We start from the raw sequence: 17,484 nt of genomic DNA, 5'->3' as shown, positions 1-17,484 counted from the left end.
GTAGAGGTATACTGTATATTGTGGGGCACAGTGTAGAGGTATACTGTATATTGTGCGGCACAGTGTAGAGGTATACTGTATATTGTGGGGCACAGTGTAGCAGTATACTGTACATTGTGGGGCACAGTATAGAGGTATACTGTATATTGTGGGGCACAGTGTAGCGGTATACTGTATATTGTGGGGCACAGTGTAGCGGTATACTGTATATTGTGTGGCACAGTATAGCGGTATACTGTATATTGTGTGGCACAGTGTAGAGGTATACTGTATATTGTGGGGCACAGTGTAGAGGTATACTGTATATTGTGGGGCACAGTGTAGAGGTATACTGTATATTGTGCGGCACAGTGTAGAGGTATACTGTATATTGTGGGGCACAGTGTAGCAGTATACTGTACATTGTGGGGCACAGTATAGAGGTATACTGTACATTGTGGGGCACAGTATAGAGGTATACTGTATATTGTGGGGCACAGTGTAGCGGTATACTGTATATTGTGTGGCACAGTGTAGCGGTATACTGTATATTGTGTGGCACAGTGTAGGCTATATGTGTATAACATAAACATACTCCACATGAACACTTACAGTTACTTGGCTCGGCCCTTGGGGATCTCGGACGCCACTTCCACACTTGGCCGGGGGCTCGGCGGAGCTGATGTTGTGTTTTATCCTAATGAGAAAGATTTTATAATAAGGATTTGGAGAAGGGGCAGTGGGATAGCAGAGCAGGGAGAGGCCGGTGCTGCTACTAGGGGGTCATACCATGGGGCAGTAATAAAACCCACCATAATGCCCCCCCCCCCAGTAGTAATAATTCTCCTTATAATGTGCAAAAAATACCCCCTTGTAATGCCCCCAGTTGAGCTAATGTCCCCATAGTGCCCCCATAATGTGCCAGTATAAAATACCCCTATATAGTGCCCCCAGTAAAGTCCCCCATAGTGCTCCTCTCCCCCCTTCCTGCTAGTGCCCCCCAAAATGTACCAGTATAAAATGCCCCATATATAGTGCCCCAGTAGATGCCCCTCAGTGTCCGGCCTCTGATAGGCTGCCGGCCTAGTGTCCCCCATAATGCCCCCCAATAATGTGCCAGTAAGTGCCCCCCATAATGTGCCAGTATCAAGTGCCTCTCCCCCCCCCACATGTCCCAGTATCATAGTGCCATCTCCCCCCATGTGCCAGTATCAAGTGCCTCTCTCTTCCCCCCATGTGCCAGTATCATAGTGCCATCTCCCCCGCAAAAAAGTGCCAGTATTAAGTGCCTCTCCCCCCCATGTGCCAGTATCATAGTGCCAACCCCCCCCCCCCCCACATGCCAGTATCAAGTGCCTCTCTCCTCCCCCCCATGTCCCAGTATCATAGTGCCAACCCCCCCCCCCCACATGCCAGTATCAAGTGCCTCTCTCCTCCCCCCCATGTCCCAGTATCATAGTGCCATCTCCCCCCCCCCCACTAAAAAGTGCCAATATCAAGTGCCTCTCTCCCTCCCCCCTCCCCATGTGCCAGTATCAGGTGCCTCCCCCCCCCCATGTGCCAGTATCAAGTGCCAACCCCCCCTCTCCCCTCCAGGTGCCAGTATCAGGTGCCTCCCCCCCCCCTATGTCCCAGTATCATAGTGCCATCTTCCCCCCCACCACCACCACCACAAAAAAAGTGCCAGTATCAAGTGCCTCTCTCCCTCCCCCCCATGCCAGTATCAGGTGCCCTCTCCCTCCCCCCCATGCCAGTATCAGGTGCCAACCCCACTCCCCCCCATGTGCCAGTATCAGGTGCCTCTTCCCCCCCCCCATGTGCCAGTATCAGGTGCCAACCCCCCTCCCCCCCAGGTGCCAGTATCAGGTGCCAACCCCCCTCCCCCCATGTGCCAGTATCAGGTGCCTTCTGCTCCCCCATGGCAGTAACAGTCGGGTATTAAAAAAATAAAAATAAACACTTCTACTTACCTCCATGTCAGTGATGCGATGCAGCCTCTTCCTGTGTTCTTTTCTGCTTGTATTTCAGAAAAGAGTCTGCTGGGATTCGAACCCACGACCATCTGCTTCAGAGGCAGAGCAGCTAACCACTAGACCATACGAGCTGCCTTGAGGCTGACTGAAAAAATATGAGACTTCTACTGTTATAGCTGGCTAAGTGTACATCTATACACATGGCAGCTGCTCATATATAGAGATGTAGCAGAGCTGAATGTGCTGAGACAGCTGTCATATACAGATATAGCAGTATCTCAGATATATCTCTATATGACAGCTGTTCCAGCACACTCAGCTCTGCTATATCTCTATATATGATAGCTGCCCCAGCAAACCCAGCTCTGCTACATCTATGCATATGACAGCTGCCCAAACACACCCAGCACTGCTATATCTCTATATGACAGCTGCCCCAGCACACTCAGCCCTGCTATATCTCTATATATGATAGCAGCTCCAGCACAACCAGCCCTGCTACATCTATATATCTCTAAGTATTGCTATACAGTAGATATATATATATAGAGATATAGCAGAGCTGAGTGTGCTGGGGCAGCTGTCATGTGTATAGATGTAGCAGAGCTGGCTGTGTTTCGGCAGCTGTCATGTGTATAGATGTAGTAGAGCTGGGTTTGCTGGGGCAGTTGTCATATATAGAGATATAGTAGAGCTGAGTGTGCTGGTGCAGCTGTCATGTGTATAGATGTAGCAGAGCTGGGTGTGTTTGGGCATCTGTCATGTATAGATGTAGTAGAGCTGGGTTTGCTGGGGCAGCTGTCATATATAGAGATATAGCAGAGCTGAGTGTGCTGGTGCAGCTGTCATGTGTATAGATGTAGCAGAGCTGGGTGTGTTTAGGCATCTGTCATGTGTATAGATGTAGTAGAGCTGGGTTTGCTGGGGCAGCTGTCATATATAGAGATATAGCAGAGCTGAGTGTGCTGGGACAGCTGTCATATAGATATATAGCAGTGCTGGTGTGTTGGGGGCAGCTGTCATGTGTATAGATGTAGCAGAGCTGGCTGTGTTTCGGCAGCTGTCATGTGTATAGATGTAGTAGAGCTGGGTTTGCTGGGGCATCTGTCATATATAGAGATATAGCAGAGCTGAGTGTGCTGGGACAGCTGTCATATAGAGATATAGCAGTGCCTGGTGTGTTGGGGGCAGCTGTCATGTGTATAGATGTAGCAGAGCTGTCTGTGTTTTGGCAGCTGTCATGTGTATAGATGTAGTAGAGCTGGGTTTTCTGGGGCAGCTGTCATATATAGAGATATAGCAGAGCTGAGTGTGCAGGGACAGCTGTCATATACAGATATAGCAGTGCTAGGTGTGTTTGGGCAGCTGTCATGTGTATAGATGTATTTTTTATTTTTTTTCCCCAGCCAGTTGTAATGCAGCCTTTATGGCTGTGAGGGTAAATGCTTTGCCACTGATTCACTGATAGATTGGAGGTTGTGGGTTCGAATCCCAGACCAGGAGACTTTAGCAGACAGTAAAATTAGATCACACTAGCGGCTGCTGTGAAAGGGCCCTGAACACGATATTTAAAGAGGACCTAAAAAAAAAAAATGTAAACTAAGACCATAGCTTTACTTACATGCCCCCATGAAGTGTTGATCGTTTTTTCTTTTTTCAAACTGTGCCCCCGTTTGTCCGCTATGCCCCCCCGGAATAATTCCCGCCGTCTATGCTAATGAGCCAGCCTCAAATGGGCTGGCTTTAAAAGTTCTCCTCGGCGTGCCTTCTCTCTTCTCCCTGGCACGGAGCGCATCCAATCAGCGCGCTCCGCTCTTAGCCGGATAGACGAAATCGCTCCAGTTCTCTGAAGTCTCGCGAGAACTGGAGCGTCTTCTCCCTGGCTAAGAGCGGAGCGCGCTGATTGGATGCGCTCCGTGCCAGGGAGAAGAGAGAAGGCACGCCGAGGAGAACTTTTAAAGCCAGCCCATTTGAGGCTGGCTCATTAGCATAGACGGCGGGAATTATTCCGGGGGGGCATAGCGGACAAACGGGGGCACAGTTTGAAAAAAGAAAAAACGATCAACACTTCATGGGGGCATGTAAGTAAAGCTATGGTCTTAGTTTACATTTTTTTTTTAGGTGAAAGGTCCTCTTTAACTAACTTGAAAATAAACTGTCACACACGCTGCTGGGGCGCCGGGCCCCCTTGGCATCCCGGGCCCCGAAGCAGCTGCTTCCCCGGTAGTTACGCCACTGCCTTTACCTTTCATAATTTAATTTACTTTCATTTTGAGAGATATATTTTCCATTCACACGTCCGCATCCATTTCACAATTTTGCGGAACAGATGCAGACCCATTTATGTTCAATGAGGCTGGAATGTGCTGTCCGCAGCCGCGGATCCGCATCTGTGCTTCCGTTTCCGCAAAATAATAGAACATGACCTATTCTTCTCCGCAATGCCAGACAAGATGAGGCATTTTCTATTATAGTGCCGGTGATGTGCGGTCCACAAATTGCGGAATTAACATTGCCGGTGTCCGTGTTTTGCGGATCCGCAAAACACTTACGGACGTGTGAATGGACCCTCATAGTAACACTATTAAAGGTTACGTTTTATCTTCATGTATATTCTAATGGATCGCCTTCCGTGTACAATGTTATAATAGACTTTCTATGTTAGACGGTATATTATAGGGCATCTGTATTGTGCGGCAGTTGTGTGCGGTTCTGCTGCGATACCGCAGGTATATGGAGGGACAAACGCTACTGGAACAAACCATTTCTACTGGTGTGATTTACCAGTCGCCCCCCAAAAAACTGAGTGAAGCGGGGTGTTATATACCAATATACTTTCTTTATAGTGCATTTGCGCATGCGCGTACGCAAAAAATATATTGCCGATATTTCGCATTGAAAAAAATAATAAATGGAGATCGCAAATTCGAATAACACATCTGGTCGGTCACTGTCCGTGTTGTGGACTATCTGTGCAGTTCTAGTAATTATTTATTGGCTGCAAATATGAGCTGAAGGTTTTTCAGGTTCGTCTGCAATTAAAATGAATGGGACCCGCCGCGAACTTGCGGTTCGCGAACATTTGATTGCGTTCGTGAACCGTCCCGGCAGATGTTTTGTCCATCACTACTGACCAGCGTCACTTGCAGAGCTAGAAGAGGACACTGCTCCAATAATATCCTGCCCAGCTATCACATTGCTGCCAGGAGTGCTGACCTACATCTGAGTGGGCGGACGTGATGCACAGCATGGCAGCGGATGATAGGAGTGATGAGCGGAGCCAGGCACTGATAACCAGTTATTCTCGTCATACTATTTGTACTCTGTGATGGATGCATCGGAATATTACTGACCTGGCGGACTGGTCATACGAGAAAACCTCCTGATGATAGTCTGCAGCTAGTTAGCCCCATGTATCAGAGACGTATAGAAGCAATGCGCTTCTGACTGCGGGGCCCAGCCTCTAGGTGGGCCCAACCTTACTATCCGATAGTATCGTAAACTGCCTCATGGGCACACTGCAGGGCTCAGGAGGGAAGGATGGATATGGATTATGGAGGGCAGATTTCACTGGGACAATTTTCAGGTGCCATGTTTCATTTGAAGACCCCCTGATGCACCCCTATAGTGGAAACCCCCCCAAAAATGACCATATTTTGGGAACTACATCCCCCAAGGAATTTTTTAGGTGTGTCCTGAGCACTTGGACCCAACAAGCCGTGACATTAGGGATCAGTGAGGCCAAACTGTCCCTACCTGCTTGCACGATCCGCCCTAAATGACGGCCCACAACTGGATGGTGGTATCCTCCTAAGTGCAGGGGCCTACAGGAAACAAAGCAGGGACATAATACCAAATGTGGTGACAGGTACACAGAGCAGATACTGGCAGAATGGGTCAGAATCAGAACAGAGCCAAACGGATAAGAGCAGAGTCGTACAAGTCAATTCCAGGAGAATCAAATCTAAAGCCAAAACAGAAACCAGAATCCAGAAATGTACCACGCCAAGTAGTCAACCATGAAGTCACAGCAGGTCCAAATAGTCAGGCAGAGGGGTAGTATACAAAGAAGCCGAGGTCCAAGGAATCCACTCAAAAAACACAAGTATAGCAGTAACACACAAAGCACAGACAGTAAACACCTCAGAGCCGCTACTGGAGGTAGACGCCACCCCGCTACAGTCCACAAACATCTTCTGTACCAGCCCTCAGAAGGGGAAAGATCTATAGAAGGTTTAGCCGACAGAAAGGACTGTGGCAAAGAAGGTAATTATCGCTAATCTGGCTACAGCCTCCACTGCATGTGGTGGGAACACTGTAAGCTACAAGCTGCCCACCATAACCAAAGGACAGGAGGGCTTCCCGTTCAGAGAGTGTGGGGGTCATTCATCAAACTGGTGTAAAGTAGAACGGGCCTCATCGCCCATAGCAACCAATCAGATTCCACCTTTCATTTTCCAAAAGAGCTGTTAAAAATGAAAAATGGAATCTGATTGGTTGCTATGGGCAACTAAGCCAGTTCTACTTTACACCAGTTTGATGACTGACCCCATGTATTCTTCTGAAGATACTGTTGATATCATACACGGTCATACCTCCCGCTGTCTCACCTGTCATATCTGCTGCCTCGCTGCTGTCTCCGCCAGATATGGCAAGCGTGTGCCTGCCAAACATGTCCTCCGGCCACGCTGCCTCCATGCTCCATCCCATGCTCGCGTACCATACTTCCTGTCTTTCAGCACGGCCCCTGGGCGGGATTTCCAGGTTAAATAGCAGCTTCCTCTTCCAGGAAGTTGCCTGAGTGTTGAGTTACTATCAGTAATAGCAATGGTGGTCTGTTTGTCTGCCACCTGCATTGACTACTGGACCTGTCTGACCCTGAGCTTGTCTGATCCTCTGTACCGCACTACTATCTGATAACGACTTGTGGCTTGTCTCTGACCACAATTCAGCTTCTGCAACTCATCATCATCAGCTGCTGCCTTTACTCAACACTGCAATGTTCAGGCTTCTGCTAGAAAGCTGAACATGAAGAGGAACTTCATCTTTCAGTATGACAACAACCTAAAGCATACATCCAAATCAACAAAGGAATGGCTTCACCAGAAGAAGATTGCAGTTTTGGAATGGCCCAGCCAGAGCCCAGACCTGAATCTGATTGACAATCTGTGGGGTGATCTGAAGAAGGCCGTGCCCAGGAGATGCCCTCGCAGTCTGTGGGGTGATCTGAAGAGGGCCGTGCCCAGGAGATGCCCTTGCAATCTGTGGGGTGAGCTGAAGAGGGCTGTGCACAGGAGATGCCCTCGCAGTCTGTGGGGTGATCTGAAGAGGGCCGTGCCCAGGAGATGCCCTCGCAATCTGTGGGGGTGATCTGAAGAGGGCCGTGCCCAGGAGATGCCCTCGCAATCTGTGGGGGGTGATCTGAAGAGGGCCGTGCCCAGGAGATGCCCTCGCAATCTGTGGGGGTGATCTGAAGAGGGCCGTGCCCAGGAGATGCCCTCGCAATCTGTGGGGGTGATCTGAAGAGGGCCGTGCCCAGGAGATGCCCTCGCAATCTGTGGGGGTGATCTGAAGAGGGCCGTGCCCAGGAGATGCCCTCGCAATCTGTGGGGGTGATCTGAAGAGGGCCGTGCCCAGGAGATGCCCTCGCAATCTGTGGGGGTGATCTGAAGAGGGCCGTGCCCAGGAGATGCCCTCGCAATCTGTGGGGGTGATCTGAAGAGGGCCGTGCCCAGGAGATGCCCTCGCAATCTGTGGGGGTGATCTGAAGAGGGCCGTGCCCAGGAGATGCCCTCGCAATCTGTGGGGGTGATCTGAAGAGGGCCGTGCCCAGGAGATGCCCTCGCAATCTGTGGGGGTGATCTGAAGAGGGCCGTGCCCAGGAGATGCCCTCGCAATCTGTGGGGGTGATCTGAAGAGGGCCGTGCCCAGGAGATGCCCTCGCAATCTGTGGGGGTGATCTGAAGAGGGCCGTGCCCAGGAGATGCCCTCGCAATCTGTGGGGGTGATCTGAAGAGGGCCGTGCCCAGGAGATGCCCTCGCAATCTGTGGGGGTGATCTGAAGAGGGCCGTGCCCAGGAGATGCCCTCGCAATCTGTGGGGGTGATCTGAAGAGGGCCGTGCCCAGGAGATGCCCTCGCAATCTGTGGGGGTGATCTGAAGAGGGCCGTGCCCAGGAGATGCCCTCGCAATCTGTGGGGGTGATCTGAAGAGGGCCGTGCCAGGAGATGCCCTCGCAATCTGTGGGGGTGATCTGAAGAGGGCCGTGCCCAGGAGATGCCCTCGCAATCTGTGGGGGTGATCTGAAGAGGGCCGTGCCCAGGAGATGCCCTCGCAATCTGTGGGGGTGATCTGAAGAGGGCCGTGCCCAGGAGATGCCCTCGCAATCTGACAGATTTGGAGGGTTTTTGCAAAGAGTCAAAATGTGCCATGCTGATAGACTCAGACCCAAAAAGACTGAGTGCTGGAATAACATCAAAAGGGGCTTCAACAATTCATTATTGCATGAAATAAGTATTTGATACAATAGAAAAACTGAACTTAATATTTGGTACAGAAACCTTTGTTTGCAATTCCAGAGGTCAGACGTTTCCTGTAGTTCTTGACCAGGTTTGCACACACTGCAGAAGGGATTTTGGCCCACTCCTCTATAACATCTTCTCCAGATCTTTCAGGTTTCGGGGCTGTCACTGGGCTACATTAAGTTTCAGCTCCCTCCAAAGATTTTCGATTGGGTTCAGGTCTGGAGACTGGCTAGGGCACTCCAGGACCTTGAAATTCTTCTGACGGAGCCACTGCATAGTTGCCCTGGCTGTGTGTTTCGGGTCATTGCCATGCTGGAACACCCAGCCACGACCAATTTCCAATGCTCTTATTGAGGAAAGAAGGTTGTTGGCCAAAATCTTGCGATACATGGGCCCCATCCATCCTCCTTTCAATACAGTGCAGTCGTCCTGTCCCCTTAACAAAAAAGCACCCCCAAAGTATGTTTCCACCCCCATGCTTCACAGCTTGGTGTTCTTTGGGTTGTACTTATCCTTCTTCTTCCTCCAAACACGGCGAAGTTGATACCAAAAAGTTATATTTTGGTCTCATCTGACAACATGACCTTCTCCCATTCCTCCTCTGGATCATCCAGATGGTCATTGGCGAACTTCAAACGGGCCTGGACATGTGCTGGCGTGAGCAGGGGGACCGCGCGTGCCCTGCAGGATTTTAATCTATTACGACGTAGTGTGTTACTAACGGTAATCTTTCAGACGGTGGTCCCAGCTCTCATCAGGTCATTGACTAGGTCCTCCCGTGTAGTTCTGGGTTGATTCCTGACATTTCTCAGAATCATTCTTACCCCACGGGGCAGTGGCGTAGCATGGCAGGGGGGGTCGTTGCCCCGGGCACCAAATTGTAGGGGGCGCCAGGCAGTATAATAAGGGTGATGGAAGCCTATGGCTCCCATCCCCTCTGTTCTGCCTCATAAGCTTCAGGCCAGGCCAGAAGCCTATGAAGCAGGAGATCGCGATTACATCACCGTGACCTCCTGCGCCGGGTCTTGTGAGATTAATTATGGCCCCTCTGTATAAATATTATATATATAGGCTCCTCTGTATAATATACCATATTTTTTGCCCAATAAGACGCACCTAGGTTTTTGAACCAAAAGGTGTGCTTTTGGTGGGTTTTGAACTAATCGTGGTCTATGGATGACACTATTATGGGGGGGGATCTGTGGATGACACTGCTATGGGGGGGGGATCTGTGGATGACACTGCTATGGGGGGGGATCTGTGGATGACACTGCTATGGGGGGGGATCTGTGGATGACACTGCTATGGGGGAGGATCTGTGGATGACACTGCTATGGGGGGGATCTGTGGATGACACTGCTATGGGGGGATCTGTGGATGACACTGCTATGGGGGGGATCTGTGGATGACACTGTTAGGGGGGGGGATCTGTGGATGACACTGTTATGGGGGGGATCTGTGGATGACACTGTTATGGGGGGGATCTGTGGATGACACTGTTATGGGGGGGGGGATCTGTGGATGACACTGTTATGGGGGGGGATCTGTGGATGACACCGCTATGGGGGGGGATCTGTGGATGACACTGCTAAGGGGGGGGGGAATCTGTGGATGACACACATATATATATATATATATATATATATAGCATCTTATGCTATGTGCCATCCACAGAACCCCCCATAACAGTGTCTCTGCAGTGTGAATGACCCCCAATACAGGGGCTGGGGGCCGGCATCTGGATTAGGAATGACAGTGGGGACCGGTGCAGTCCCTGTATTCTAATGCACCGGCCCCGCTCACTGTTGTATAATATTATCTAACCCATAGGCATTGTTAAACTATAATAATCCTGTATAATCCAGCTGTATTACTTTCAGCTAAGTTCCGTAGAGAGGAGGGAAGGGGCAGGCCGGGAGGACGACGTGTCACTCACTACATCACCCGCCCGCGCTGCCTGCTTCATTCATAAAGTGGGTGGAGTGGGCTCGCCCTCCCAGCCTGCCCCCTCCCTCCTCTCTGCTACGGAACTTAGTTGTAAGTAATACAGCTGGATTACACATGATTATTATAGATTAACAATGCCTACAGATTAAATAATATTATACAACAGTGAGCGGGGCCGGTGCAATAGAATACAGGGACTGCACCGGTCCCCACTGTCATTCCTAATCCAGATGCCGGCCCCCAGCCCCTCCTCTCTCTCAGTTGATACACCCGCCGACCGCGCTGTGCGGCATCGCGGCGGCTGTGTATCATTGTAAATTGCAGCATTCACCCCATAAGACGCACTGCTATTTACCCCCCACTTTTGGGGGGAAAAAGTGTGTGTTATAGGGCGAAAAATATGGTATAATGGTCCCCCCCCCCGTATAATTATTATATATAATGGCCCCTCTGTATAATTATTATATATAATGGCCCCTCTGTATAATTATTATATATAATACCCATCTGTTGTGGGTAAACTGTTTGAAGGTTTTCTGAGAGATGCCATCTTAGAGCATCTCAACGGAAATAAGCAAATACCGCCATATCAGCACGGCTTCATGAGGGATCGGTCATGTCAAACTAATTTAATCAGTTTCTATGAGGAGGTAAGTTCTAGACTTGACAGCGGCGATCAGAGGACTTTATTACTGTGGAGGGGGCACAGAGGGCATTATTACTATGGAGGGGGCACAGAGGACTTTATTACTGTGGAGGGGGCACAGAGGACTTTATTACTGTGGAGGGGGCCCAGAGGACTTTATTACTGTGGAGGGGGCCCAGAGGACTTTATTACTGTGGAGGGGCCCAGAGGACTTTATTACTGTGGAGGGGGCCCAGAGGGCTTTATTACTATGGAGGGGCCACAGAGGACTTTATTACTGTGGAGGGGGCCCAGAGGACTTTATTACTGTGGAGGGGGCCCAGAGGACTTTATTACTATGGAGGGGGCACAGAGGACTTTATTACTGTGGAGGGGGCACAGAGGACTTTATTACTGTGGAGGGGGCACAGAGGTCTTTATTACTGTGGAGGGGGCACAGAGGACTTTATTACTGTGGAGGGGGCACAGAGGACTTTATTACTGTGGAGGGGGCCCAGAGGTCTTTATTACTATGGAGGGGGCACAGAGGTCTTTATTACTGTGGAGGGGGCCCAGAGGTCTTTATTACTATGGAGGGGGCCCAGAGGTCTTTATTACTGTGGAGGGGGCCCAGAGGTCTTTATTACTGTGGAGGGGGCCCAGAGGGCTTTATTACTATGGAGGTGGCACAGAGGTCTTTATTACTGTGGAGGGGGCACAGAGGGCATTATTACTATGGAGGGGGCACAGAGGACTTTATTACTGTGGAGGGGGCACAGAGGACTTTATTACTGTGGAGGGGGCCCAGAGGACTTTATTACTGTGGAGGGGGCCCAGAGGACTTTATTACTCTGGAGGGGGCCCAGAGGACTTTATTACTGTGGAGGGGCCCAGAGGACTTTATTACTGTGGAGGGGGCCCAGAGGGCTTTATTACTGTGGAGGGGCCACAGAGGACTTTATTACTGTGGAGGGGGCCCAGAGGACTTTATTACTGTGGAGGGGGCCCAGAGGACTTTATTACTTTGGAGGGGGCACAGAGGACTTTATTACTGTGGAGGGGGCACAGAGGACTTTATTACTATGGAGGGGGCACAGAGGTCTTTATTACTGTGGAGGGGGCACAGAGGACTTTATTACTGTGGAGGGGGCCCAGAGGTCTTTATTACTGTGGAGGGGGCCCAGAGGGCTTTATTACTGTGGAGGGGGCCCAGAGGTCTTTATTACTGTGGAGGGGGCCCAGAGGTCTTTATTACTGTGGAGGGGGCCCAGAGGTCTTTATTACTGTGGAGGGGGCCCAGAGGACCTTATTACTATAGAGGGGCACAGGGGGCTTTATTACTATGGAGGTGGCACAGAGGTCTTTATTACTGTGGAGGGGCCCAGAGGTCTTTATTACTGTGGAGGGGGCCCAGAGGTCTTTATTACTGTGGAGGGGGCACAGAGGACTTTATTACTGTGGAGGGGGCACAGAGGACGTTATTACTATGGAGGGGGCACAGAGGACTTTATTACTGTGGAGGGGGCCCAGAGGTCTTTATTACTGTGGAGGGGGCCCAGAGGGCTTTATTACTATGGAGGGGGCACAGAGGGCTTTATTACTGTGGAGGGGGCACAGAGGACTTTATTACTGTGGAGGGGGCACAGAGGACTTTATTACTGTGGAGGGGGCACAGAGGACTTTATTACTGTGGAGGGGGCACAGAGGACTTTATTACTATGGAGGGGGCACAGAGGTCTTTATTACTGTGGAGGGGGCACAGAGGACTTTATTACTGTGGAGGGGGCCCAGAGGTCTTTATTACTGTGGAGGGGGCCCAGAGGGCTTTATTACTGTGGAGGGGGCCCAGAGGTCTTTATTACTGTGGAGGGGGCCCAGAGGTCTTTATTACTGTGGAGGGGGCCCAGAGGGCTTTATTACTATGGCGGTGGCACAGAGGTCTTTATTACTGTGGAGGGGGCCCAGAGGTCTTTATTACTGTGGAGGGGGCCCAGAGGTCTTTATTACTGTGGAGGGGGCACAGAGGACTTTATTACTGTGGAGGGGGCACAGAGGGCTTTATTACTATGGAGGTGGCACAGAGGGCTTTATTACTATGGAGGTGGCACAGAGGACTTTATTACTGTGGAGGGGGCACAGAGGTCTTTATTACTATGGAGGGGGCACAGAGGACGTTATTACTATGGAGGGGCCACAGAGGTCTTTATTACTATGGAGGGGCCACAGAGGGCTTTATTACTATGGAGGTGGCACAGAGGGCTTTATTACTATGGAGGTGGCACAGAGGACTTTATTACTGTGGAGGGGGCACAGAGGACTTTATTACTGTGGAGGGGGCACAGAGAGCATTACTAATGTGAAGGGGGCACAGAGGGCTTTATTACTATGGAGGGGCCACAGAGGGCTTTATTACTATGGAGGGGGCACAGAGAGCATTACTAATGTGAAGGGGGCACAGAGGACAAGTGTGAAAGCTGCATACATAGAGGCCGCCATGTGTGCAGACACCCTGTGCTCCAGGACGCCCCCTAGTGGCCACACGTGACCTGCCGACCCCCTGCGGCATCGGCCAGAATCGCCAACCGTGACTGTAACTCTCATCATCTCTCCGCTCCGGCTCAGCGCCGGGTAACGCGATCACTGGGTAAATGATTAATCTCTCGTCAGCACAAAACCCAGGGCTGCGGATACTGGGTGTCATACTACCTGCCATTAACCCTCACTATTCCAGCAAGTAAGTGTGCAGGATGGATACATGACACACACGGGGGCTCGGAGATATACAGGGGAGAGGTATAGTGAGGACCCCCGATATTAGGGGGGGTATCGGGACATATATGAGGAATGGGTGATACACGGGGGGGGGGGGGCAGATAGTTGGGGAGAAGCAAAGTACTTTATGGGGACAAAATAGGGGGAAGGGGGATATTTTTGGGCGATCATATCATGATTGGGGGGATATCTTCGGGCGATCCTATCATGATTGGGGGGATATCTTCGGCCGATCCTATCATGATTGGGGGGATATCTTCGGGCGATCCTATCATGATTGGGGGAATATCTTCGGGCGATCCTATCATGATTGGGGGAATATCTTCGGGCGATCCTATCATGATTAGGGGGAATATCTTCGGGCGATCCTATCATGATTAGGGGGATATCTTCGGGCGATCCTATCATGATTAGGGGATATCTTCGGGCGATCCTATCATGATTAGGGGATATCTTCGGCCGATCACATCGGGGCTTCTCTCCGCACCTGCCATTCCCGGCCGCGCTGCTCCCTCTGGCGGCCGCGTCCCGGAACTCCAGCACCGGCTCCAGGTGTCGTTTTGCAGCCGTTTGCCTTCTCTTGCGGCTCCGGTGTTTGCTGCGCCCGGCGGTACCGGCTGGAGGTCCCGGAGTGCCCCGGCCTCAGGTACCAGGTGCCCCGGTGCTCCGTGTGGCGGCGCCCGGCCCCTCATCCCCCGCCGCCCTGTGATTGGCGTGCACAGATGGGGAGCCCCGTCCGAGCAGCCCGGGCAGAGCTCTCCGGCAGCGGGCGGCTGCAGTCATGCTGGCCAGGAAGGGTCTGATCCCGGAGGAGTACGTGCTGACCACTCGCCTGGCCGAGGACATCAATGAGCCCAAGTACCGGGCGCAGGAGCGGAGGGCGAGGTTCGTGGCCAAGAACGGGACCTGCAATGTGGCCCATAAGAACATCCGGGAGCAGGGCCGCTTCCTGCTGGACGTCTTCACCACCGTGGTGGACCTCAAGTGGCATCACACCCTCCTCATCTTCACCATGTCCTTCCTCTGCACCTGGCTGCTCTTTGGGATGATCTGGTGGCTCATCGCCTTCGCCCATGGCGACCTGGACTACACCGAGGAAGGCTTTGTGCCCTGTGTGACCAGCGTCCAGTCCTTCACCGCTGCCTTCCTCTATTCCATTGAGGTGCAGGTGACCATCGGCTTTGGGGGACGAATGATCACAGAGGAGTGCCCCTTGGCCATCCTAGTCCTCATCATTCAGAACATTGTAGGTCTGGTCACCAATGCTATCATGTTGGGTTGTATCTTCATGAAGACGGCGCAGGCCCACCGTAGAGCGGAGACCCTCATCTTCAGCAAGCACGCCGTCATTGCCCTACGAAACAGCAAACTCTGCTTCATGTTTAGGGTTGGAGACCTGCGGAAGAGCATGATCATCAGCGCCACCATCCACATGCAGGTGGTCAAGAAGTCCAGCAGCCTGGAGGGAGAGGTCCTGCCCCTCAACCAGATAGATATACAAATGGAGAACCCCATCAGTACCAATGGTATCTTTCTGGTGTCACCACTCATCATCTGCCACACCATCACCAAGGACAGTCCGCTGTATGACATCTCCGCCACTGACCTCACTCACCAGCAAGACCTGGAGATCATTGTCATCCTAGAAGGGGTGGTGGAGACCACCGGAATGACCACCCAGGCCAGGACATCATACTTGGCTGATGAGATTCTGTGGGGTCAACGCTTTGTGCCCACCATAGCAGAAGAAGACAGCAGGTACTCGGTGGACTACTCAAAATTTGGCAATACGATCAAAGTGCCCACCCCGACATGCACAGCAAGGCAGCTGGAGGAAGACCACGGTAACCTGGACCTTCGCTCCTTCTCCCCTAAGAGCACCATCCGCAGAAGAAACATCTCCGTCAAGGTAAAGCCAAAGTTCACACTGTTTGATGAGGACCAAACGTGACCCTGGACCCATGACCTCTCCAGATCTGGTGTCTATGCAGCAATTATTTCTTCTCCAGATCTGGTCTCTTCTATGCAGCAACAGTCCCTCAGGAGAGACGGGCGGACGTGTGTGTGTGTGTGTGCGCTGGACTCCTCACGTTTTTCAGGATTTTATATTTATTAACCTCTTGCTGTTCTCTGCAGATGCCTACCTATAGATGTTTTAGCAATGTCTTAAGATTCCTCCTGTGGGGGGAGGGAGGGGAAATGTTCATGCTATTTATACCCAGTGACTGCAGATGCTCCCCCGCTGCATCGTGTCTCGTTCTGCACTTAATGCTCCTGGCTGGGGGGGGGGGGGGAGGTTCTGCAGCAGCTGCTTCACATTCATATCTATGTTTGCTCTCATTTTATAAAATTTATTGATTGATGACAGCGGCTCCTCCATCATTTACATCATCTGTACCATGTCGTTACCTTCTGGGGCACTGTACATAACATATACTAGGGGGGCATACAAGAAACCTGAGCTTACTGACAGGTGCTGAGGGCCCTGCCTGAGAGATTTGAGGGTCCTGGCCCTGTGACCTGAGGGCGCCACCCATTAGCCGAGAACCCTGCCCATGTGAGCCAGAAACTCTGCCTGAGAGAGCCAAGGGTCCTGTCGGAGAGAGCCGAGAACCCTGCCCATAAGAGCTGAGGGACCTGCCTATGATAGCTGAGGCTTCTTACCGAGAGAGCTGAGGGTGCTGCCCCTGTGAGTTGAGGCTCCTGCCCGAGAGAGCTGAGGGTCTGCCCCTGTGAGCCAAAAACTCTGCCCGAGAGAGCCAGGGGCCCCACCCTTGAGCCGAGAGAGCTGAGGGCCCTGCCCTAGAGAGCTGGGGACCCCGCCCTTGAGCTGAGAACCCTGCCTATGATAGCTGAGGGCCCTGCCCCTGTGAGTTGAGGCTCCTGTCCGAGAGAGCTGAGGGTGCTGCCCCTGTGAGTTGAGGCTCCTGTCCGAGAGAGCTGAGTGTCCTTCCTGTGTGAGCCAAGAACTCTGCCAAGGGCACTGCTCGAGAGAGCCAAGGGCTGACGGCCCCTGAAGGCTGACGACCCTGTCCATGAGCCGAGAACCGTGTCCATGAGAGCTGAGGGCCCTGCCCGTGTGAGCCAAGAGCTGAGGCCCTGCCCGAGAGAGCCAAGGGTCCTTTCTTGTAGAGTTGAGACTTCTTTCCATGAGAGCTGAGAGCCCTGCCCGTGTTTGCCACGAGCTGTGCCCAAGAGAGCTGAGGGCCCTTCCCATGAGAGTTGAGGCTCCTTCCTATGAGAGCTGAGGGTGGATGCGTGCACATCTAAAAGAACTTCACACATCCCGATGCAAACTGTATAAGGTATGAACAATCATCTGTGCCCCATACTCTATATGAGCAGCACCCCCTGGCCTACATGTGAGTTGGCCTGTGAGAACCCTCTCCACTAAAGATTCCATCAACTGGAAAATCGGTTTGTGTGTCTGCAGATGGGTGAGGTGTAAGATTAAGGCTACTTTCACACTAGCGTTCGTCGGTCCGCTCGTGAGCGCCGTTTGAAGGGGCTCACGAGCGGACCCGAACGCCTCCGTCCAGCCCTGATGCAGTCTGAATGGATGCGGATCCGCTCAGACTGCATCAGTCTGGCGGTGTTCAGCCTCCGCTCCGCTCGCCTCCGCACGGCCAGGCGGACAGCTGAACGCTGCTTGCAGCGTTCAGCT

The 17,484-nt window shown here is 51.9% G+C and overlaps 1 protein-coding gene across 1 annotated transcript; it reads left to right on the top strand.

Annotated features, from left to right (window-relative positions):
* The first annotated feature begins 14,371 nt into the window (after positions 1-14,371).
* Positions 14,372-16,067, top strand: LOC122921057 (ATP-sensitive inward rectifier potassium channel 11-like). Its single transcript, XM_044270950.1, has one exon. It carries the CDS (start codon positions 14,602-14,604, stop codon positions 15,769-15,771), a length of 1,170 nt encoding a protein of 389 aa, XP_044126885.1. The 5' UTR covers positions 14,372-14,601; the 3' UTR covers positions 15,772-16,067.
* The last annotated feature ends 1,417 nt before the right edge of the window (positions 16,068-17,484 follow it).

The sequence above is a fragment of the Bufo gargarizans genome, chromosome 10 (genome assembly GCF_014858855.1).
Source record: "Bufo gargarizans isolate SCDJY-AF-19 chromosome 10, ASM1485885v1, whole genome shotgun sequence".
Lineage (NCBI taxonomy): Eukaryota > Metazoa > Chordata > Amphibia > Anura > Bufonidae > Bufo > Bufo gargarizans.
Note: the sequence above shows the minus strand (reverse complement) of the source record. Positions and strands in the feature narration are given on the sequence as shown.